Source organism: Tachypleus tridentatus, chromosome 9, assembly GCF_004210375.1.
Source record: "Tachypleus tridentatus isolate NWPU-2018 chromosome 9, ASM421037v1, whole genome shotgun sequence".
Classification (NCBI taxonomy): domain Eukaryota; kingdom Metazoa; phylum Arthropoda; class Merostomata; order Xiphosura; family Limulidae; genus Tachypleus; species Tachypleus tridentatus.
In genome coordinates, this window is record NC_134833.1 from 5,651,676 (window position 1) to 5,675,510 (window position 23,835).

General features: G+C 36.9%; 1 protein-coding gene across 5 annotated transcripts in view; it reads right to left on the bottom strand.

Moving 5' to 3' along the window:
- Window positions 1-2,040: 2,040 nt before the first annotated feature.
- Window positions 2,041-23,835, bottom strand: part of LOC143226920 (myosin heavy chain, muscle-like) — a 42,824-nt gene continuing 21,029 nt past the window's right edge. For 3 of the 5 annotated variants that reach the window (XM_076458473.1, XM_076458477.1, XM_076458474.1), the window contains 25 exons: window positions 23,191-23,314; window positions 19,120-19,256; window positions 18,884-18,965; window positions 18,263-18,517; window positions 17,419-17,547; window positions 15,859-15,981; window positions 14,952-15,038; window positions 14,214-14,359; window positions 13,784-13,874; window positions 12,294-12,350; window positions 12,095-12,181; window positions 11,708-11,874; window positions 11,016-11,094; window positions 9,896-10,141; window positions 9,116-9,312; window positions 8,769-8,901; window positions 8,114-8,330; window positions 6,739-6,979; window positions 6,335-6,656; window positions 6,077-6,208; window positions 5,577-5,816; window positions 5,139-5,339; window positions 4,312-4,467; window positions 3,972-4,047; window positions 2,041-2,319 (listed from right to left, as the gene is read on the bottom strand). In XM_076458473.1, the coding sequence (XP_076314588.1) occupies window positions 3,994-4,047; window positions 4,312-4,467; window positions 5,139-5,339; window positions 5,577-5,816; window positions 6,077-6,208; window positions 6,335-6,656; window positions 6,739-6,979; window positions 8,114-8,330; window positions 8,769-8,901; window positions 9,116-9,312; window positions 9,896-10,141; window positions 11,016-11,094; window positions 11,708-11,874; window positions 12,095-12,181; window positions 12,294-12,350; window positions 13,784-13,874; window positions 14,214-14,359; window positions 14,952-15,038; window positions 15,859-15,981; window positions 17,419-17,547; window positions 18,263-18,517; window positions 18,884-18,965; window positions 19,120-19,256; window positions 23,191-23,314 (3,703 nt within the window). In that variant the 3' untranslated portion in view covers window positions 2,041-2,319; window positions 3,972-3,993. Of the gene's footprint in view, window positions 2,320-3,971; window positions 4,048-4,311; window positions 4,468-5,138; window positions 5,340-5,576; window positions 5,817-6,076; window positions 6,209-6,334; window positions 6,657-6,738; window positions 6,980-8,113; window positions 8,331-8,768; window positions 8,902-9,115; window positions 9,313-9,895; window positions 10,142-11,015; window positions 11,095-11,707; window positions 11,875-12,094; window positions 12,182-12,293; window positions 12,351-13,783; window positions 13,875-14,213; window positions 14,360-14,951; window positions 15,039-15,858; window positions 15,982-17,418; window positions 17,548-18,262; window positions 18,518-18,883; window positions 18,966-19,119; window positions 19,257-19,842; window positions 19,964-23,190; window positions 23,315-23,835 lie in introns of all 5 variants that reach the window. The other 2 variants (XM_076458476.1, XM_076458478.1) reach the window with 1 other exon arrangement.

Genomic DNA, 23,835 nt, shown 5'->3' on the forward strand with positions numbered 1-23,835 from the left:
TTTCCTACTATTCTCAGTATCTTATGAGTGACCACAGTATTGATTTCCTACTATTCTCAGTATCTTATGAGTGACCACAGTATTGATTTCCTACTATTCTCAGTATCTTATGAGTGACCACAGTATTGATTTCCTACTATTCTCAGTATCTTATGAGTGACCACAGTATTGATTTTCTACTATTCTCGGTATCTTATGAGTGACCACAGTATTGATTTCCTACTATTCTCGGTATCTTATGAGTGGCCACAGTATTGATTTCCTACTATTCTCAGTATCTTATGAGTGGCCACAGTATTGATTTCCTACTATTCTCAGTATCTTATGAGTGAAACCCAACCACAGTATTGATTTCCTACTATTCTCAGTATCTTATGAGTGAAACACGACCACAGTATTGATTTCCTACTATTCTCAGTATCTTATGAGTGAAACACGACCACAGTATTGATTTCCTACTATTCTCAGTATCTTATGAGTGAAACACGACCACAGTATTGATTTCCTACTATTCTCAGTATCTTATGAGTGAAACACGACCACAGTATTGATTTCCTACTATTCTCAGTACCTTATGAGTGAAACACGACCACAGTATTGATTTCCTACTATTCTCAGTATCTTATGAGTGAAACACGACCACAGTATTGATTTCCTACTATTCTCAGTATCTTATGAGTGAAACACGACCACAGTATTGATTTCCTACTATTCTCAGTATCTTATGAGTGAAACCCAACCACAGTATTGATTTCCTACTATTCTCAGTATCTTATGAGTGAAACACGACCACAGTATTGATTTCCTACTATTCTCAGTATCTTATGAGTGAAACACGACCACAGTATTGATTTCCTACTATTCTCAGTATCTTATGAGTGAAACACGACCACAGTATTGATTTCCTACTATTCTCGGTATCTTATGAGTGGCCACAGTATTGATTTCCTACTATTCTCAGTATCTTATGAGTGGCCACAGTATTGATTTCCTACTATTCTCAGTATCTTATGAGTGAAATCCAACCACAGTATTGATTTCCTACTATTCTCAGTATCTTATGAGTGAAACACGACCACAGTATTGATTTCCTACTATTCTCAGTATCTTATGAGTGAAACACGACCACAGTATTGATTTCCTACTATTCTCAGTATCTTATGAGTGAAACACGACCACAGTATTGATTTCCTACTATTCTCAGTATCTTATGAGTGAAACACGACCACAGTATTGATTTCCTACTATTCTCAGTATCTTATGAGTGAAACACGACCACAGTATTGATTTCCTACTATTCTCAGTATCTTATGAGTGAAACACGACCACAGTATTGATTTCCTACTATTCTCAGTATCTTATGAGTGAAACACGACCAGAGTATTGATTTCCTACTATTCTCAGTATCTTATGAGTGAAACACGACCAGAGTACTGATTTCCAACAATACTGCTGAATTCTCATATTATATTATCATCAAAACATATTAATAAATCTACCTCTAAGTATAGTATTTGAACAAGTTATTCTAAATGTAGTTTAATATCCTTCAACAAAACTGTTTGTCTTTTTTTTTCATACCCATATCACAGCCTTCTTGTAGAAATATGAGAAATGTTTATATGTGGCATTATAATAAACATTAGTTGTATTATGAACCTAAAGGAAGTAATAAATGTGTTAAGAAATGACCACCAGATGGCTTATATAATTCAGTAACAATGAAAACTATTAACCTCGAATGTGGTGATGTCAGATTGTAGTTCATGTTCTGTAACTGATCATTCTGGAGGTTTGAACGTATAATACGTAGCGGTAAAACAGTGATATTATTGTTTCAATAGTTAAAGATGCAGCTAAAAAGTAGAAAAATTCACGTATCTGTCATATTCTACTTACGATTTTAACTTTTTAATCTTTGATAATGATGATTCATAGTTTTCCTTCATGAACTATAACTCAACTTTCTGGCTAAACATTTCTGAGGTTTAACTCAAACTTGAATAGTTTGTGGGGGAACAGAACAAGAGTGACACCTTGTAGTCATGAGAAACATTTATTTAAAATGCACGTTCCATACACAGTTTTATTTTGTATAAGAAGAGAGACTGAACAGATACACTCATGTGTGTACCCCACCAGACATATTTAACAAAACAAATAAATAACCCCAGTTAACATTTCAAACATTTGGGTTCACTAAGGTTTCTACTTTTGCACACAACTATAAATGAAATGTTTACAAATCATCCCTTGACCAGTCTTAGGAGTAGCTGTCATCTACATAGGTGCACATTTTCAGAGGCAAGCAAAGAAAACCTGTAACAAATAAGTTTTTCTAAATCATGGAGAAATGAAAATAAATCATAATGAAACAACGTTCTGTAACTCATCAGTACCTTGGTACTTTTTATCTATATTTATTCCTGTTTTTAAAAAACAAACCACTGTAGATATATACAGTTCAAGATATGACAGTTTTGTGTTACAACAGTTCTAGATATGACAGTTTTGTGTTACAACAGCTCTAGATATGACAGTTTTGTGTTACAACAGCTCTAGATATGACAGTTTTGTGTTACAACAGCTCTAGATATGACAGTTTTGTGTTACAACAGTTCTAGATATGACAGTTTTGTGTTACATGCCAGTTGTTTTTCATGTTACTTATAACACTACATTATATTTCTATAAACACCAAAAAGTATCATTTCCAACTAGAAGTTGAAATTATATGAAGTAAAACTTTAATAACACAATGGCTCAAACAACATCTGCAATGCTACATGTATCTCTAGATTTTGTTACAAAGATTCATTCAGTTAATAGTCACTACATAGAAAAGTGGGTTATACACAAGGAACAAGAATCTCTCACACACATTATATCGGTAGATATAGAGTATCTGTTATACTGATATGTACTTGTGATAATGATTACCTGGACTAGTTACATCATTAGTTGAGACTGAGCTATATATTATGTTTCATACATGCTTAGTTGTTACAGGATCTGGTTAACTTACTCCTGGACTAGTTACATCATTAGTTGAGACTGAGCTATATATTATGTTTCATACATGTTTAGTTGTTACAGGATCTGGTTAACTTACTCCTGGACTAATTATATCACTAGTTGAGACTGAGCTATATATTATGTTTCATACATGTTTAGTTGTTACAGGATCTGGTTAACTTACTCCTGGACTAGTTACCTTATCAGTTGAGACTGAGCTACATATGTTTAGTTACCACAGGATCCATTTAACTTACTCCTGGACTAATTATATCACTAGTTGAGACTGAGCTATATATTATGTTCCACACATGTTTAGTTACCACAGGGTCTGGTTACCTTACTCCTGGACTAGTTGCAACACTAGCAGAGACTGAGCTATATATTATGTTCCACACATGTTTAGTTACCACAGAGTCTGGTTAACTTACTCCTGGACTAGTTGCAACACTAGCAGAGACTGAGCTATATATTACGTTCTACACATGTTTAGTTACCACAGGATCTGGTTAACTTACTCCTGAACTAGTTACCTTATCAGTTGAGACTGAGCTACATATGTTTAGTTACAACAGGATCCATTTAACTTACTCCTGGACTAATTATATCACAAGTTGAGACTGAGCTATATATTATGTTCCACACATGTTTAGTTACCACAGAGTCTGGTTAACTTACTCGTGGACTAGTTACAACACTAGCAGAGACTGAGCTATATATTATGTTCTACACATGTTTAGTTACCACAGGGTCTGGTTAACTTACTCCTGGACTAGTTACCTTACCAGTTGAGACTGATCTACATATGTTCAGTTACCACAGGATCTCATTAACTTACTCCTGGACTAATTACATATGTACTTATGACAGAGGTCTCAACATGTACTTGTGTCTACATTGGTGAAATATAAACTTCTTACATTTACACATGTGTTCATGAAATAAAACTGACTTACAGTTTGGAGAAAAGATGGTCATTTATTCTTCATCCCCACCAACTTTAGTTCTAGGACGACTTGATCTCATGACGGGCTATTGAGAAAATGAAAGGAACTTAAACAAAATGTTGTGGTTCATATATTTATGGAAATCTTCTTCATATGTTTAGTTACCACCACAGGATCTGGTTAACTTACTCCTAAATTAGTTACATCACTAGTTGAGACTGATCTACATGTGTTTAGTTACCACAGGATCTGGTTAACTTACTCCCGGACAAGTTACCTTACCAGTTGAGACTAAGCTACATATTATGTTCCACACATGTTTAGTTACCACAGGAACTGGATAACTTACTATTGGACTAGTTCCCCGACCAGCTGAGGCTGAGCTACGGTTCCTGGCTCGGAGTTTGGCTAAAGCGTTTTCCGACATATCTGCCCTCTCCTCAGCATCTTCCAGCTCTTGCTGAACTTTACGGAATTTTGCCAAGTTCAAAGCAGCAATCTCTTCCTGTGGAGTACAATAAAACACATGAATTACAGATTTGTACATGTGTTTAATACAACAAAACACATTATAGTATCCTAGGTTATCCTTTATAGTTGGAGTTAACCATTCATACTGTTTCAGAAGAACCTTGGTGTTCACTGTGTCTGAAGATAGACTTTCCAAATTTAATATTTTTCGTTACAGTTGCCAGTGAAACAATATACCACAATTAGTCTAGTCAATGTACTTCACCACAGTTTACATGATAGTGTTACTTATAATGTACTTCACCACAGTTTACATGACAGTGTTACTTATAATGTACTTCACCACAGTTTACAGTGTTACTTATAATGTACTTCACCACAGTTTACAGTGCTACTTATAATGTACTTCACCACAGTTTACAGTGCTACTTATAATGTACTTCACCACAGTTTACAGTGTTACTGACAATGTACTTCACCACAGTTTACAGTGCTACTTACAATGTACTTCACCACAGTTTACAGTGCTACTTACAATGTACTTCACCACAGTTTACAGTGTTACTTATAATGTACTTCACCACAGTTTACAGTGCTACTTACAATGTACTTCACCACAGTTTACAGTGTTACTTATAATGTACTTCACCACAGTTTACAGTGCTACTTACAATGTACTTCACCACAGTTTACAGTGCTACTCACAGCTTCCTCGATCTGTCTCTTGTATGTCTTGATCTTCTGCTGTAATTTATCCACCAAGTCTTGCATACGTTCATGGTTTTTACGATCTTCTTCTGCTTGGAACTGAAGCTCTTTGTTTCTACGTTCTGCCTTTCTGGAATTTTTTGCAGCGTCCGCGTGGCGGCGCTGTTCACCTTCTAGCTCATTTTCAACTTCACGTACCTATAAATATTTTTACAGATATATTGATCAAACATTAAAAATAGAAATATGTTTAACTAATTTTAAGGTGTGGTAATCCAGACGGTAACGTTTTATTTACGACTTCATATTTTCCATTGATTACTCAAAGAATACAAAGTAAATCTTTACAAATTATCAAGAAACGAAATAAGTTCATTAAGAAAACTCTACAGATCATCCACAATGTACACGTTTTTAAAACAGAGAAGTTCGGACCTTCTGTTCCAGCTTTTGAATTATCTTCTTCCCGCCCTTAAGAGCCGCAGCTTCTGCCTCGTCCAGACGGACCTGGAGGTCCTTCATCTGAGCTTCCATTGCTTTGCGCATCTTCTCTTGCTGCTGTCCGTGTTCTTGTTCGGCCCTCAATTCGTCCGCAAGACGAGCAGCGTCCACCATGGCCTTCTTGGCCTTTTCCTCAGACTGCTTGGCCTCGTTCAGCATTTCGTCCAGGTCAGACTGATGAAAATAAAGATGATATGTTTACGTCACTATATATATTCACGTCACACTATATATATATATATATATCTACGTCACGCTATATATTTACGTCAGTAACAATATGATGTAAGGAACAGTGTAAGTTTCACTAAGAATGACAATATACGTGTATATATTTACAGAGGTGTTGTCTGTGCTAATTACAAACGAGCTACTGTGACAATCTTGGTTTCTAAATTCTATATCGTAGATGTTTTGCAAAAGAGATAAATTACCTGTAAGGCCTGCATTTCACCTTCCAGTTTTCTTTTGGCCATCGACAGAGACGCTGAATTAGCAGATAGTTCATTCATTTGCTCGTGAGCATCGGCCAGCTCTGTTTCTGCCGAGCGTCGACCCCGATCAGCCTGGGCGAGAAACATGTTCAGTTTTTAATTCGCAGATTAACCCTCATTCTCAAAAACACTGAAACCAGTTTTAACCAGAAAGTGTAACTATGATCGACTACGTTACGGAGTTTCATGATGTCTCACCTGTTCCAGAAGTTGTCTGCTTTCCTCCAGTTCACCTTGAAGGGCGTGGCTGCGCCTTTCAGCCATGGCGTACTGCTCTCTGGCTTCGTCTCGCCCCCTCTGTTCCTCTTCAACCGCTTGTTGAAGTTCCTTTATCTGCTGCTGGTATCTCTTGATGTTCTTCTGGGCTTCGGAGTTGGCCTTGTTGGCGTGGTCCAGGGCAATCTCCAGTTCATTAATATCGCTCTCCAACTTCTTCTTCATTCGCAGAGCCTCGGCCTTGCCTCTGGACTCGGCTTCCAGGCTAGCTTGCATGGAGTCGATGGCTCGCTGGTGGTTCTTCCTGTGGTTGTAGAGACATTCATCATATATAGCTTACTGACAAAAGATAAAACATAACTTCGTACAAAATGAAGGACACAAACCTCGTGTTCTCAAACTCCTCTTCTTTGTCCTGAATCCTCCGGTCAATCTCCTGGCGGACCTGAGAAAGTTCAAGTTGGGCACGGAGCACCTTGTTCTCTTCCTGTTCAAGCGCTGCTTCTGCCTCTTCCAGAGCTGCCTGGAGTTCTTCCTTTTCCATCTCCAGCCTCTTCCTGGACTTTTCCAGTTCATGAACATTTCTCCCTCCTTCACCAAGTTGGTCAATAAGGTCCTTGATTTCGTCTGTAGGTTGAACCAGTAATTCATTAATATCTCTATAAAAACCCAGCATCAAGAGTTACAAGTCCATTAGCAAGATGTAATGTCAGTGTTACAGCAATACTTCTCATGGGTTACAGGTTTGATATCAACATATGATGTTGGTGTTACAAAAGTTTATAGCATGCGTCACAAGTTCGTTATAAGGATAAGGTGCGGGTGTTACAGCAAACTTCATCATGGGTTACAAGTTAGTAAGATATGGGTGTTACAGCAGTCTTCATCATGGGTTACAAGTTAGTAAGGTATGGGTGTTACAGCAGTCTTCATCATGGGTTACAAGTTAGTAAGGTATGGGTGTTACAGCAGTCTTCATCATGAGTTACAAGTCAGTAAGGTATGGGTGTTGCAGCAGTCTTCATCATGGGTTACAAGTTAGGAAGGTATGGGTGTTACAGCAGTCTTCATCATGGGTTACAAGTTAGTAAGGTATGGGTGTTACAGCAGTCTTCATCATGGGTTACAAGTTAGTAAGGTATGGGTGTTACAGCAGTCTTCATCATGGGTTACAAGTTAGTAAGGTATGGGTGTTACAGCAGTCTTCATCATGAGTTACAAGTTAGTAAGGTATGGGTGTTACAGCAGTCTTCATCATGGGTTACAAGTTAGTAAGGTATGGGTGTTACAGCAGTCTTCATCATGAGATACAAGTTAGTAAGGTATGGGTGTTACAGCAGTCTTCATCATGGGTTACAAGTTAGTAAGGTATGGGTGTTACAGCAGTCTTCATCATGAGTTACAAGTTAGTAAGGTATGGGTGTTACAGCAGTCTTCATCATGGGTTACAAGTTAGTAAGGTATCGGTGTTACAGCAGTCTTTATCATGGGTTACAAGTTAGTAAGGTATGGGTGTTACAGCAGTCTTCATCATGAGTTACAAGTTAGTAAGGTATGGGTGTTACAACAGTCTTCATCATGGGTTACAAGTTAGTAAGGTATGGGTGTTACAGCAGTCTTCATCATGAGTTACAAGTTAGTAAGGTATGGGTGTTACAACAGTCTTCATCATGGGTTACAAGTTAGTAAAGTATGGGTGTTACAGCAGTCTTCATCATGAGTTACAAGTTAGTAAGGTATGGGTGTTACAACAGTCTTCACCTTGTAAGTTCTTGTTTTCTCTCTTCACAGCCTCGCACTGCTCCTGACTCTCCTCGAACGAAGCTCTCATCTTGAAGAGTTCCGTAGAGTAATCTCTACACTCTCTCTGTGAAGCGTCCAGCTCTGCCGAGAGATCGTCCACCTTCTGCTTCCACTCTGATATCGTCTTGTCGAAGGACTTCTGTTTCTTCTCCAACGTAGCAGCGAGACTGTTAGCCTGGTAAGAAATGGTTTGTTTTAATATGATCAGTTTCCAGTTTCCACGCGCGTCTTTGCACGTGCATCACCAAATTCCTAAGGTAACCATCAATAAAAGTAATAAAATAATAAATAAACCGATATTTTAAACTTCCACACAATGATATCAGCAGTTTTTAAAATAACGTTTAATGTAACAAGTCCTTGGAAAGTTGAAAGAAATCTCACAAAAACTTTGGTTTAAATTCCGTTCATGACTGTACGAATTACAGGAGAAGAAATGATTCAGTCATCACAAGTGACCAACCTAGTGAAATATGTACGTAAATAACTCGAACCACTATCACATGAGAACAAAAAACTACAGTCTGTTTTCCAATAACTATCACAAAAACAATTCGACCATATAAGCTTCACAAGAAAGGAAAGTTAATTATTATAAGATGATTCGACTTACCCGATCCACCTCAATAGACATGTCCTCGATTTCTCCCTGGAGCCTTGATTTGGCCTTTTCCAATCCACTACATTTAACGTTGACCTGTTGGATATGTTCGTCAGCTTCTTGTAGTTTAGTTTGAAGTTTATTTCTGAGAAACAAGATAAGACATTTATAATTCAACACTGTTCCCGTTAATACAAAATAAGACACTTATAATTCAACACTGTTCCCGTTACGTCACGTATTCCCAATAAGTTCGTTTTATCTACCTTTAATTAAGAGCTTGAAGCCATTTTCTCAAAGCTAACTTCTGCCTTTTATTACAGTCACTTAGTTTTACTTTATGATATCCAGTGACTCACTTAGCTTCTTCCAATTCTTCCACCCTAGCTAAACCTTCACTTTCAAACTTATTTCTCCACTGTTGAATCTCGGTGTTGGCCTTGCTCAGCTGTCTCTGGAGGTCGTTCTTAGACTCCTGTTCTTCCTCCAATTGCTCCTTCAGGCCGTCCAGCTCATGTTCCAGATTCCTGAATTTGCCCATAACTGCAGCACGCTCCTAAAGCAGAGAATGTAACTTATACAAGCGGCATCATGTGGATGGATCTCAACCATAGGTTGAAGTTCAACCTATCATCTGAATCTTCTGACAACTCGATACCTTCCAAGAGGAAGGTATTTCAATTAAACTATACAATTACCAAAAAGGACTCTTTTTAAAGATCAAAACGCCACCTGTCGGCGTACTCAGTATTTACTTTCTATTCTTAACGTATATAAACAGAGGCTATTAGTTAAAGCATTGTTGTAAATCAGTAAACAAACGACTTGTTTGTGTTATCTTTAGTTTAAATAAACGTTCGTGGGTTGTGTATGTTTCTCTTCCTCAAATAAAACACTGACCTCTTAGACTAAGTTTAGAGAAATGTAACTACCGATATGATAATTTCAGGTATTACTACAGTGACCTGTGGTTTACATGATACACTATGATAATGTCCTGTATTACTACAGTGACCTCTGGTTTACATGATACACTCTGATAATGTCCTGTATTACTACAGTGACCTCTGGTTTACATGACACACTCTGATAATGGCCTGTATTACTACAGTGACCTCTTGTTTACATCATATACTAACCCTGCTCTCCTCATCAGCTGATCTTTTGGTATCTTCCAGTTGTGTCTGGAGGGACATCTTAGTCTTGCCAAGCTGCATGATCTGTGATTCTAATTCCTCAACTTGCCTCTGGAGGTCGCCACACTCAGTAGATAATTTCTTTTTAACAGAATCGAAATCTCCTAGAGAACGATTGGCTTCGTCCAGTTTATATTGAGCGTCTTGAAGCTGGACTTCCATCTGTTTCAGGTTTTTCTCGGAATTTGCCTGCAACAAACACACTAAGTATAAATCTCCATTTTATCTCTAACTGGAAACTGACAAACTACATAATTTGTTAGCTTATTCCGTTGTTTTCTTACTAATTAAACATTCAGAATGGTTTTAGTGAAGTTTCATCCAATGTTAGATGTCAAAATATTCGACTAAAGACACGGATATCTTGGATTGATAATGTTGAGAGAAAATACCCTAAATTTATATGAATTGGTTACTTTAGTACTGCACCAAACAGTGTACAGCCACAGCCTTTAGCAAATCAAAGCACAACATTTATATTAAAGAGAATTTCCAATTTTGTTGAGACTGATTAATATTTAGTAAGAATTTAGATGTTCAAGGTGTAACCATAGCCATGTGGACTCTACAATTCCTTGTTTGAGTTCAAGTATTAAAGAGCATGCGCAGAATATAACTGGTCGGCCATTCTTCAACATGAATTTCAAGATCGATGTTTTTCCCACAGCCCACGATATAAGTGTTCTGAGAATGAAGAGAAAAAAATGCTAAGAGCCAACGAGACGTTGTAGATGTGGATGTTCCTTCTTGAATTGTGCTCTAGTTAAACCAACGACCGCAACATGACTTCGGTGTGCTATAGTTAAACCAACAACAGCAACATGACTTCGGTGTGCTATAGTTAAACCAACATCAGCAACATGACTTCGGTGTGCTCTAGTTAAACCAACATCAGCGACATGACTTTAGTGTGCTCTAGTTAAACCAACGACCGCAACATGACTTCGGTGTGCAAAAGTTAAACCAACAACAGCAACATGACTTCGGTGTGCTCTAGTTAAACCAACAACAGCGACGTGACTTCAGGTTTCACGTATAACACTTTTGTCTCCATATTTATTACCTTTTCTTTGTTCACGTGATCGACGCTGGCCCGCAAGTCGTCCAGTTCACCCTTCATCTGCGCCTTCTCTTTCTCCACCCTGAGCAAAAAAGAAAATGTTTATTACAACTAATTAACAACATTATGATTACAAAATACCAGAGTTATCATTCCAGACATTCAATAATTTACTAATAGTAAACATCAGAAGCATTATTTTCTGTTGTAATGGATTTAGTTACTCTGTTACTAGTAGTTTCAAGAAATACTTAGACTATCAACTTGTTAAAAAACCTTACGTAACTTTCTGTTTGGTAAGGTGATCAATTTGTTAAAACATCTTACTTGACTTACTGTTTGGTAAGGTGGTCAATTTGTTAAAACATCTTACTTGACTTGCTGTTTGGTAAGGTGGTCAATTTGTTAAAACATCTTACTTGACTTACTGTTTGGTAAAGTGGTCAATTTGTTAAAACATCTTACTTGACTTACTGTTTGGTAGGGTGGTCAATTTGTTAAAACACCTTACTTGACTTACTGTTTGGTAAAGTGGTCAATTTGTTAAAACATCTTACTTGACTTACTGTTTGGTAAGGTGGTCAATTTGTTAAAACATCTTACTTGACTTACTGTTTGGTAAGGTGGTCAATTTGTTAAAACATCTTACTTGACTTACTGTTTGGTAAGGTGGTCAATTTGTTAAAACATCTTACTTGACTTTCTGCTTGGTCAAGTGGTCTATTTGTTCACTTAGCTCGGCTATTGTATCGTTATTTTTCTTCCTGAGGTTAGATAGTACTTGTTCATGTTGAATACTGGACTCCTCCAGGTCACGCTTCAGTTTGGCCAGCTCAACTTCCCGCTTTTTGTTCATCTCGATCTGTTAATAGATCAGTAACTTTGCAATCTTCCAATGTAGCTGTTACTAAGTGTTTGATTCTTAAAAGCAGTTATTCATTAAAGTTTCTCTGTGCTCACCTCTGCCATAAACAATAAAACGAGACATCTTCAATTATACAGTGTTATGATTAAAGACTCTGATTTCAGTGAAAATAACTTAATAATACATTACATTAAAAATAAAAATTTTCACAATCTACCTGAGCAGAGGTGGCGCCACCAGCTTCGTCCAATCGCTCACTAAGTTCCTCAAGTTCCCGACCGAGGTCAGCTCTCTGTTTTTCAGCCTATATAAATAAATATATGTCTATATATATACCCAGCAGTGAATAAACTGCGCATTTTGATGTTTAAGTTTGAAAACTTGTATCATGTCAAACCTGGATGTTTAATATTTACCTTAGCCCTGGCTTGTCTCTCGGCTTCCAGTTCTTCTTCTAACTCTTCGATCCTTGCCTGTTAAAAAAATGTAATAACATTTAAAAAACATAAACGGTGTTGATGGTTCTCTAAAAGATGTTCAGTGTGTTCTTAGAATGGTTATTTTTGATGTTAAAATGTACTTTGATGTTAATGGCTTCTGAATTTGAGAAACTTTCACAAAGTTATAAGCTCTAATCTCGTCTCAAAAAAACAACAAAATATTTACCCGGGATTACACAGTTCCCAATTATCACAGTTTTCATGTTGTTCGCTATTTGGAATTATTTTAGTGTTAGCAGTGAGATAAACTGCTTAATTACCGATTTAGTAAAAAGTCCTAAATTACATGAAACATTAACGCATACTATAAAAATTTGTTCTGGGTTATTTTCACTAGAAATGGACAAAATACTAGGAGAAAAACGGCTGGTAGCTTTTTGTCTACGATAAACATTTCTTTAACTCAAAAAAACATCTTGGTTTGAACATTTCTTTTAGGATTTTGATTTTGAGATTTTCTTTCTACTACAAAAAATTACCGTTGGTTCTCAATAAACCATGTTTTTTTTTAATTCTATGATAGTCTCAGCGAGTTCCATGACTTTGCTTCATCTCTCCATAATATCACAGTCATGTTTGAAACCCACCCTTTAGGTTTAACAAAATAAAAATTAAAATCGTTTCATTAACAAATGAAATTTTCTTTGGTGACACCAGAAGGTACTGGCTGTTGGCCAACATATTCGGAATTGATATGTCTCCTTATAAGAGCATACTAGCACGTGTCACGTTCTAGAGTGATGGAACGTGAGTCTCTCCTCATACATCACCAGTACATGTTTACGGTCTGTTGCCACGTTGAAAGGAACAGCACCATTTATCAGTTACTAGATAAGTATACGTAGGCGCTGAACTCGGTCGGAAATGTCACTAAAATAGTTGTGGGTACATCTAACATGTTGCTCGGTTTGACAAACTTTTACACTAGAAAAACTTACACATAGATAAAGTTTTTATCGATGACACTAAGACATAGGAGTTCAAATACGGGCATGATGGAGACACGTGCACCAGCAACACGGTACAGACATGATGGAAACACGTGCATCAGCAACACGGTACAGACATGATGGAGACACGTGCACCAGCAACACGGTACAGACATGATGAAAACACGTGCACCAGCAACACGGTACAGACATGATGGAAACACGTGCACCAGCAACACGGTAGAGACATGATGGACACACGTGCACCAGCAACACGGTACAGACATGATGGAGACACGTGCACCAGCAACACGGTACAGACATGATGGAGACACGTGCACCAGCAACACGGTACAGACATGATGGAGACACGTGCACCAACAACACGGTACAGACATGATGGAGACACGTGTACCAGCAACACGGTACAGACATGATGGAGACACGTGCACCAACAAGGTGCACAGTTTCACTCACCTGAAGTTCTTTGATCTGTTTCTGGAGTTTGGCAACCAAACTTTGCTCGTCTTCCAGTTTTGAAGCGATACTGGCTGTTTCCTTCTCTTTCCTTCAGAAGAAAATCATAATGATCATTTTGAAATAACGATTTTCAAAACATATATTTTGTTAAAGATTAAAATCGTACTTGTTCCGAAGGAAGATAATTCTTATGTTAAAATCGTACTTGTTCCGAAGGAAGATAATTCTTATGTTAAAATCGTACTTGTTCCGAAGGAAGATAATCCTTATGTTAAAATCGTACTTGTTCCGAAGGAAGATAATTCTTATGTTAAAATCGTACTTGTTCCGAAGGAAGATAATTCTTATGTTAAAATCCTTACTTGTTCCGAAGGAAGATAATTCTTATGTTAAAATCGTACTTGTTCCGAAGGAAGATAATCCTTACCTTTGAAGGGCTTGTTCCATTTCCTTCTTGTTTTTCTCCAAATCCATTATAGCTTCCTGGGCAAGCTTCAGGTCCCCCTCTACCTTTCTCCTCATCTTCTCTACGTCTCCCCTCAGTTTCTTCTCTCTCTCCAAGTTGTCTTCCAACTATTGTGGTCAACAAGAATACATTACCTATACTAGCTTGTCTTCCAACTATTGTGGTCAACAAGAATACATTACCTATATTAGCTTGTCTTCCAACTATTGTGGTCAACAAAAATACATTACCTATACTAGCTTGTCTTCCAACTATTGTGGTGAACAAGAATACATTACCTATATTAGCTTGTCTTCCAACTATTGTGGTCAACAAAAATACATTACCTATACTAGCTTGTCTTCCAACTATTGTGGTGAACAAGAATACATTACCTATACTAGCTTGTCTTCCAACTATTGTGGTGAACAAGAATACATTACCTATACTAGCTTGTCTTCCAACTATTGTGGTGAACAAGAATACATTACCTATACCAGCTTGTCTTCCAACTATTGTGGTCAACAAGAATACATTACCTATACTAGCTTGTCTTCCAACTATTGTGGTCAACAAAAATACATTACCTATACTAGCTTGTCTTCCAACTATTGTGGTCAACAAGAATACATTACCTATACTTGCTTGGTCCCGTTTTTTTCAGTAAAAGCTTTTTCTGTTTACTGTGACTATTCTTACGTTCCCGTCAAACATACATACCTCATCTAGGGTCTGTTCCAGTTTAGCTTTCACTTTGTTCAGATGATTCACTTTATCTTCAGAACCCTGTAGATCTTCTGATGTTTTCTACATCAAAATAAACAACATTCCATTCCTCTTATATTCCGTCTTCAGTGGTTTGGTAGATCTCAGATAAATTTTAAAGTTTAAATACATGTGTGGTTCTTAGCCTTAAAAATTATTTACAACAATTTCAATAATCTTAACGTAATAAATAAACTGTAATTGTTTGCTAAACGTCAATCTTAAATTAGTATAATTATTTAATGGAAGTAAGTAACTGTTTATAAACGTACCTGGTCAACTTCCTGTAAATGTTTCTGTTTAAAGTGGACGTAACTGTTTATAAACGTACCTGGTCAACTTTCTGTAAATGTTTCTGTTTAAAGTGGACGTAACTGTTTATAAACGTACCTGGCTAACTTCCTGTAAATGTTTCTGTTTAAAGTGTAAGTAACTGTTTATAAACGTACCTGGTTAACTTCCTGTAAGTGTTTCTATTTTAAGTGGAAGTAACTGTTTATAAACGTACCTGGTTAACTTCCTGTAAGTGTTTCTGTTTAAAGTGGAAGTAACTGTTTATAAACGTACCTGGTTAACTTCCTGTAAATGTTTCTGTTTAAAGTGTAAGTAACTGTTTATAAACGTACCTGGTTAACTTCCTGTAAGTGTTTCTGTTTTAAGTGGAAGTAACTGTTTATAAACGTACCTGGTTAACTTCCTGTAAGTGTTTCTGTTTAAAGTGGAAGTAACTGTTTATAAACGTACCTGGTTAACTTCCTGTAAGTGTTTCTGTTTAAAGTGGAAGTAACTGTTTATAAACGCACCTGGTTAACTTCCTGTAAATGTTTCTGTTTAAAGTGTAAGTAACTGTTTATAAACGTACCTGGTTAACTTCCTGTAAGTGTTTCTTTTCTTTATTTAGTTTGTTGATTAATTCGTCTTGATGGGCTATCTCATCATTTAGGTTTCTGATCTGGTGGTCTTTGGTTGACTTATCTTGTTCAGCCTATAAATACATGTTACAGTTTACTAAATCTACAAACAACGTGACAAACATTGTAAGAAGGAACACTTGAAAGAAACTTAACCATGAAAATCTCATTGAAAGTACACGTTTTATTAACGTTTTGTAGTGTAAACTAATTACACGTCACTGATTAATAAAATAACCTAATATGAAATACTAATGATAATTAACATTACGTAACTATATAAGCTGGTTTCAACTAACATCACGTAACCGTCTAAGCTGGCTTCAACTAACATCACGCACCCGTATAAGCTGGTTTCAACTACCATCACGTAACTGTCAAAGCTGGTTTTAACTAACATCACGTACCCGTCTAAGCTGGTTTCAACTAACATCATGTACCCGTCTAAGCTGGTTTCAACTACCATCACGTAACTGTCTAAGCTGGTTTTAACTAACATCACGTAACTGTCTAAGGTGGTTTCAACTAATATCACGTAACTATCTAAGCTGGTTCCAACTAATATCACGTAACCGTCTAAGATGGTTTCAACTAACATCACGTAACTATCCAAGCTGGTTCCAACTAACATCACGTGACCGTCTAAGCTGGTTTCAACTAACATCACGTAACCGTCTAAGCTGGTTTCAACTAATATCACGTAACCGTCTAAGCTGGTTTCAACTAACATCACGTAACCGTCTAAGCTGGTTTTAACTAACATCACGTAACTGTCTAAGGTGGTTTCAACTAATATCACGTAACTATCTAAGCTGGTTCCAACTAATATCACGTAACCGTCTAAGATGGTTTCAACTAACATCACGTAACCGTCTAAGCTGGTTTCAACTACCATCACGTAACCGTCTAAGCTGGTTTTAACTAACATCACGTAACTATCCAAGCTGGTTCCAACTAACATCACGTGACCGTCTAAGCTGGTTTCAACTAACATCACGTAACTATCCAAGCTGGTTCCAACTACCATCACGTAACTGTCTAAGCTGGTTTTAACTAACATTACGTAACTGTCTAAGCTGGTTTCAACTAACATCACGTAACTGTCTAAGCTGGTTTCAACTAACATCACGTAACTGTCTAAGCTGGTTTCAACTAACATCACGTAACTATCCAAGCTGGTTCCAACTAACATCACGTAACAATCTAAGCTGGTTTCAACTAACATTACGTAACTGTCTAAGCTGGTTTCAACTAACATCACGTAACTGTCTAAGCTGGTTTCAACTAACATCACGTAACTGTCTAAGCTGGTTTCAACTAACATCACGTAACTATCCAAGCTGGTTCCAACTAACATCACGTAACAATCTAAGCTGGTTTCAACTAACATCACGTGACCGTCTAAGCTGGTTTCAACTAACACCACGTAACTATCCAAGCTGGTTCCAACTAACATCACATAACAATCTAAGCTGGTTTCAACTAACATCAATAGTAATCAATATCAGTACCTTTTGCAGGGCGAGTTGCAGATCTTCTATCTCCTTCTTCAGGGAGCTGATGTCTCCCTCGAGTTTCTTCTTGCTCTGGTTTAGCTGGGATGCAGACATCTCATACTGGGAGAGTCTCTCGTTCAGCTCCTGCACACGACCAAAGTTTGAATCGTCTTTATTTGTGTGAGTTACTCCTGACATTCTAAACTAAGCGTGGTTTTACTTGATTTAACCACTCGTTATCGGTTCTCATAAAGAAGGTTTAATTTTACACAAAAGAAAGAAATATTCCAGCTAATGATAAACAGAAATAAGATTTAAAAACTGAACGCGTTATCTGTCGACAGTAATATAATTAGAGAAAATAAATAATAACAGATATCTTCTCTTTCAGTGAAACAAGGTCTGCCTCGACACCTATATCGTAAGAACACCTGACAGTGGGTGAAACGAAGGTGAAGAAAACACCCCTTCTGGTCGTTTCTTGGCAGCGCCAACATACCTATCTGGCTAGGTTGTGGCATTTCTGGGAAAACATTCAAAAAGCCCAGTCGCCGATTTGCTGAGTACAGGTTGGTGGGCGGGTCTTACTAAGATTCACCGATAACTTATAGAAGATCAATAGCTTATCAAATATCGTAAATTATGTTTCATTACTATTGGAGCAAAGTCGGATGAAATGAGCATAGTCGGATGAAATCTATTTCGAGACTCCTGAGCTAAGCAGGTATGTATTCGATGTATAGACATAGAAATGGATTATTTAGGTGATATAAACAAACTGTGGATCCACCAAGTACGTAAAAGAATAAAACTGGCTGTAACAGACGGATAAAACATGCTTTCTTTCCACAAAACGCACCTGTACTTGGGATTCCAAGTCTCCCTTCTGTGTCAGAGCCTTGGTCAGTCGCTCTTCGACGTCTCCAGACGAGCTCCTCTCAGCTTCCAGCTGCATGTACAAGTCATTTTTCTCCTGAAGAACCTTCACATTCTGAGTCTCCAGCTCCTTTCTCAGTTTCTCTTCCTTCTCCAAGGCCTCAGTCGCTGCTTTCAACTTCTCTTCTAAAGCCCGAAGCTCGTCCTCCACCCTGGCGATACTCAACAACGGCTTGACCTACAAAGAGGTGACCACAATAAGACACTGAAGCACACTGTTATCAGGAACGTAACGCACTTTTTTGTATGAGTTTAAACTGTAATTAATAATACATTTAGTTCAAGAGTTTCGGCACTCTTTAGTAAGTTTTATATGAATAGAAACACACCTTCTAATTCTCTGACACTGGAGGTTTTACAATTTAAATTTCTTATAATTCAAAATATCTTAATAACATTTCTACACAGTTACATTTTGCTAAAATACAGGGTAAGATGATTTATTTCAAATTAAATAAATGTTTATTACTGGAACCCTTTTTGGCTCATTCAATTTTTAATGTCACAAATTACACAGTAAAGAACATTTGTCATCTGAACCCACCTTGGAATACAGTTTCCACCATAACCAGTTTCTAAGCTGCAGAAACTTTCGAAGATTCCTCTGGATAATAAGTAAAGCAACTCTGAAAATTCAAATGAATTATTTTTAGTACCAGGAATAATCTTACTGCAACCAATGGTCATATTTATCATTTCTTCATCACGCGAGGATATAAAGATTTTCCTCATTACTCTAAAGACATTCTACGATTGTGAAATAAAGACAACAAAAGTTACCTCTGTTCTTGAAGTTTCTTGAATTCCTTCTTACACATGTACCATCTGATCCAACTCTGGAGCCAAGAGATGATCTTGCTCAGACGTTCATCTCGCATTTCTTCAAGTCTACCCAAAACACCGGCGCGGAAAAACACCTAACATTGTAAAAACCAGAAAAACTTAAAACTGAGGTGAACAGGGAATCATTGTTTGTACAACGTAACTCTTTATTCGAGATTAGAATCTACAGTGTTGTAACTCTTTATACACGATTAGAATCTACAGTGTTGTAACTCTTTATACGAGATTAAAATTTATAGTTTTGTAACTCTTTATACACGATTAGAATCTATAGTTTTGTAACTCTTTATTCACGATTATGATCTACAGTGTTACACTTGTTGATACAAGATTGAGATATAACATTTTATGATCGATTAAACACGATAACCACTTAAAATGTTGTGACCATAAAATAATTAATGAAACAGTGTTACAAAACATTGAGATAACAGAATAACATTGAAAGTTGGCTATGACCAGTTAAAAACAGTAACATCCAAAACAGGAAAGAAAAGACAGTTTTAAACTTAAAATTACTCAGAAGTAACATAAAGAAATATTAATTCTAAAAGAAACGATATTTCTCGGTGCGTATGTTGTTTTACAATTAAAAAGAACTATACACCAGTACCTACTTTACGTTCTGGGAGACGAGTTTCGCCTTGACCACAAACCTACCTTCGTATGGCCATAACGAAATTCAGTGACGTCCAGTTGAATTGCTTCTAACACTTTTTCTGTGGCCACTTTAGCGTCCACGAATCCTTTAGGAACAGCATTAGGAGCTAGGATGGCATATCTGGGTGGATCATTGGGAAATAGAGGGATTTATATGATGAAACATAGGATTTGAAAATACATGCGAGGAAACAGTAAAGGACTTCATTCTAATTTCACCCAAAGCTATAAATCAGCATTCTCTGACATTTTCTCATGTGATAACTTTTGCTAACTAATCTAAAGCACGTTTTAACAAAAGATCAACTACGTGGTGGGGATGGAGGCTAGTTTAGTTGTGGACAGGAAACACAAAACTTTCTATGTCTAAACCGTGATAGGAGAATACAGATATTTCAAACAATTGTCACAAGTTGACCTAAATGATAGTTAATGTTAAAACAGTAAATATTTATCGTACAACAAATTTACGTTGTTATCACAATTAAACGTTGCTATGACACCTTTATGTTAATTTCGGTGTAAGATCTAACATTTACATCTATTGTAATTTTGATTTGCTTTCTTTAATCATTTTATTACACTCTGAAGTAAGTCGTAAGGTAGGCTTTAATTATTAGTCTAAGAATCGGAAAGTTCACTGTCAGTGGTTTTAACCTGAGAAAACAAGTGTATTACAGGGACCTTAATTGAGGTCTTTAGACCAATATTTCTATAAAGAATACAGAGGATAAGTGAAACTACAGGACAGTAACGTGCTTAAAGACCAGTCGCACGTTTTGTGTAACATATTCTCTCTATTTATTGTTCATACTAAGGAAAGGACATGCACGAGTTTCTTTTGTCCATTCAATTATTAACAAATCTTTAAAGAACAGAACCGAACGTGCTGAATGACAATTTATCCAGTATATTACAGTAAGGAAAGGGAGGAAGCTGTTTTGATGGTAGTTTGGTATCAGACACAGCTCTGACTTAGATTTGATTCTTTCCAGTATACTACAGGAAGGAAAGGGAGGAAGCTGTTTTGATGGTAGTTTGGTATCAGACACAGCTCTGACTTAGATTTGATTCTTTCCAGTATACTACAGGAAGGAAAAGGAGGAAGCTGTTTTGATGGTAGTTTGGTATCAGACACAGCTCTGACTTAGATTTTATTCTTTCCAGTATACTACAGGAAGGAAAGGGAGGAAGCTGTTTTGATGGTAGTTTGGTATCAGACTCAATTCTCACTTAGATTTGATTCTATCCAGTATACTACAGGAAGGAAAGGGAGGAAGCTGTTTTGATGGTAGTTTGGTATCAGACTCAGTTCTCACTTAGATTTGATTCTTTCCAGTATACTACAGGAAGGAAAGGGAGGAAGCTGTTTTGATGGTAGTTTGGTATCAGACACAGCTCTGACTTAGATTTGATTATTTCCAGTATACTACAGGAAGGAAAGGGAGGAAGCTGTTTTGATGGTAGTTTGGTATCAGACTCAGTTCTCACTTAGACTTGATTCTTTCCAGTATACTACAGGAAGGAAAGGGAGGAAGCTGTTTTGATGGTAGTTTGGTATCAGACTCAGTTCTCACTTAGATTTGATTCTTTCCAGTATACTACAGGAAGGAAAGGGAGGAAGCTGTTTTGATGGTAGTTTGGTATCAGACACAGCTCTGACTTAGATTTGATTCTTTCCAGTATACTACAGGAAGGAAAGGGAAGAAGCTGTTTTGATGGTAGTTTGGTATCAGACACAGCTCTGACTTAGATTTGATTCTTTCCAGTATACTACAGGAAGGAAAGGGAGGAAGCTGTTTTGATGGTAGTTTGGTATCAGACTCAGTTCTCACTTAGATTTGATTCTTTCCAGTATATTACAGTAAGGAAAGGGAGGAAGCTGTTTTGATGGTAGTTTGATATCAGACTCAGTTCTCACTTAGATTTGATTCTTTCCAGTATACTACAGGAAGGAAAGGGAGGAAGCTGTTTTGATGGTAGTTTGGTATCAGACACAGCTCTGACTTAGATTTGATTCTTTCCAGTATACTACAGGAAGGAAAGGGAAGAAGCTGTTTTGATGGTAGTTTGGTATCAGACACAGCTCTGACTTAGATTTGATTCTTTCCAGTATACTACAGGAAGGAAAGGGAGGAAGCTGTTTTGATGGTAGTTTGGTATCAGACTCAGTTCTCACTTAGACTTGATTCTTTCCAGTATACTACAGGAAGGAAAGGGAGGAAGCTGTTTTGATGGTAGTTTGGTATTAGACACAGCTCTGACTTAGATTTGATTCTTTCCAGTATACTACAGGAAGGAAAAGGAGGAAGCTGTTTTGATGGTAGTTTGGTATCAGACACAGCTCTGACTTAGATTTTACTCTTTCTAGTATACTACAGGAAGGAAAGGTAGGAAGCTGTTTTGAAGGTAGTTTGGTATTAGACTCAGTTCTCACTTAGACTTGATTCTTTCCAGTATACTACAGGAAGGAAAGGGAGGAAGCTGTTTTGATGGTAGTTTGGTATCAGACTCAGTTCTCACTTAGACTTGATTCTTTCCAGTATACTACAGGAAGGAAAGGGAGGAAGCTGTTTTGATGGTAGTTTGGTATCAGACTCAGTTCTCACTGAGACTTGATTCTTTCCAGTATACTACAGGAAGGAAAGGGAGGAAGCTGTTTTGATGGTAGTTTGGTATTAGACTCAGTTCTCACTTAGATTTTATTCTTTCCAGTATACTACAGGAAGGAAAGGGAGGAAGCTGTTTTGATGGTAGTTTGGTATCAGACTCAGTTCTCACTTAGACTTGATTCTTTCCAGTATACTACAGGAAGGAAAGGGAGGAAGCTGTTTAGATGGTAGTTTGGTATTAGACTCAGTTCTCACTTAGATTTTATTCTTTCCAGTGTACTACAGGAAGGAAAGGGAGGAAGCTGTTTTGATGGTAGTTTGGTATCAGACTCAGATCTGATATATTTTTATCTTTGAAGTATACTACGAGAAGTAAGCTATTTATTATTCTGGTTTTTCTTTTTGTTGTTATAGGAAGGAAAATAAACTGTTTTGAGGACCTCCTCGTGTCAAAAGGTGTATTTGGCTTTCTACAAATATTGTATATCTTGGAAGATATTCTGTTTCAGTAAAAGGTAGTACAAGTAGGAGAAACAGAGGTTCTGAAGGTATCTTGACTTATCAGAGAGTCTGACAAAACATAATACTAATATTCCAACAAAAACTATCACCATTATTCTGTCAGCAAGCCTTTGGTTTCCAGGGCTGTCGGAAAATGAGCTTTTAACAATAGTAATTACATTAAGAATCAGAGAATTCCATGAGTTTGTCAGAATATTATAGAACTTGTACATGCCTTAGTATGGCCCAACCGGAAGTCGTTGGCTTCGAGTTGGATACTTTCTAGAACTTTCTCTGTTGCATTTTTAGCGTCTACAAACGCTCCTTTGGGTACTGCATTTGGAGCCAAGATAGTGTACCTGGAACAGGTATTGGTAAAGGGTCACCATTACTACATCAATGAGTTACTTAAATATCTTCCAACTTCTGTGGACACCCTTTTAACTGCTAAGGTTTGTGGTATGAAGATATATTCACAGTAAATACTTTACATAGTGACTGGAGAGAGACTGTATAAGTAAATTTCACTGTCTAGGACCTTGATAACGTCCCACAGATATCGTGATGGTTTGACATTTAAACATCAATATAATATTGAAGTTAATATATATCGGAAATGAACATTACTAGAATTATGCTTTTAAAGAAATCTTCATTTTCGACAATATAAAAAAAACATTTATAAATATGTCTAAATATATGTTTATATTACCTCAAATATTTATAAGCATTCATTAATAATTCACTATACATTTCAGATATAAAATATTGGCATGAGTTAAATAATTAGTGTATTCATAAATCATATAATTTAGACAGATACTTATATAGTATATTATTATTTCATACCTTTCAATATGGAATATACACTTCATTGTTA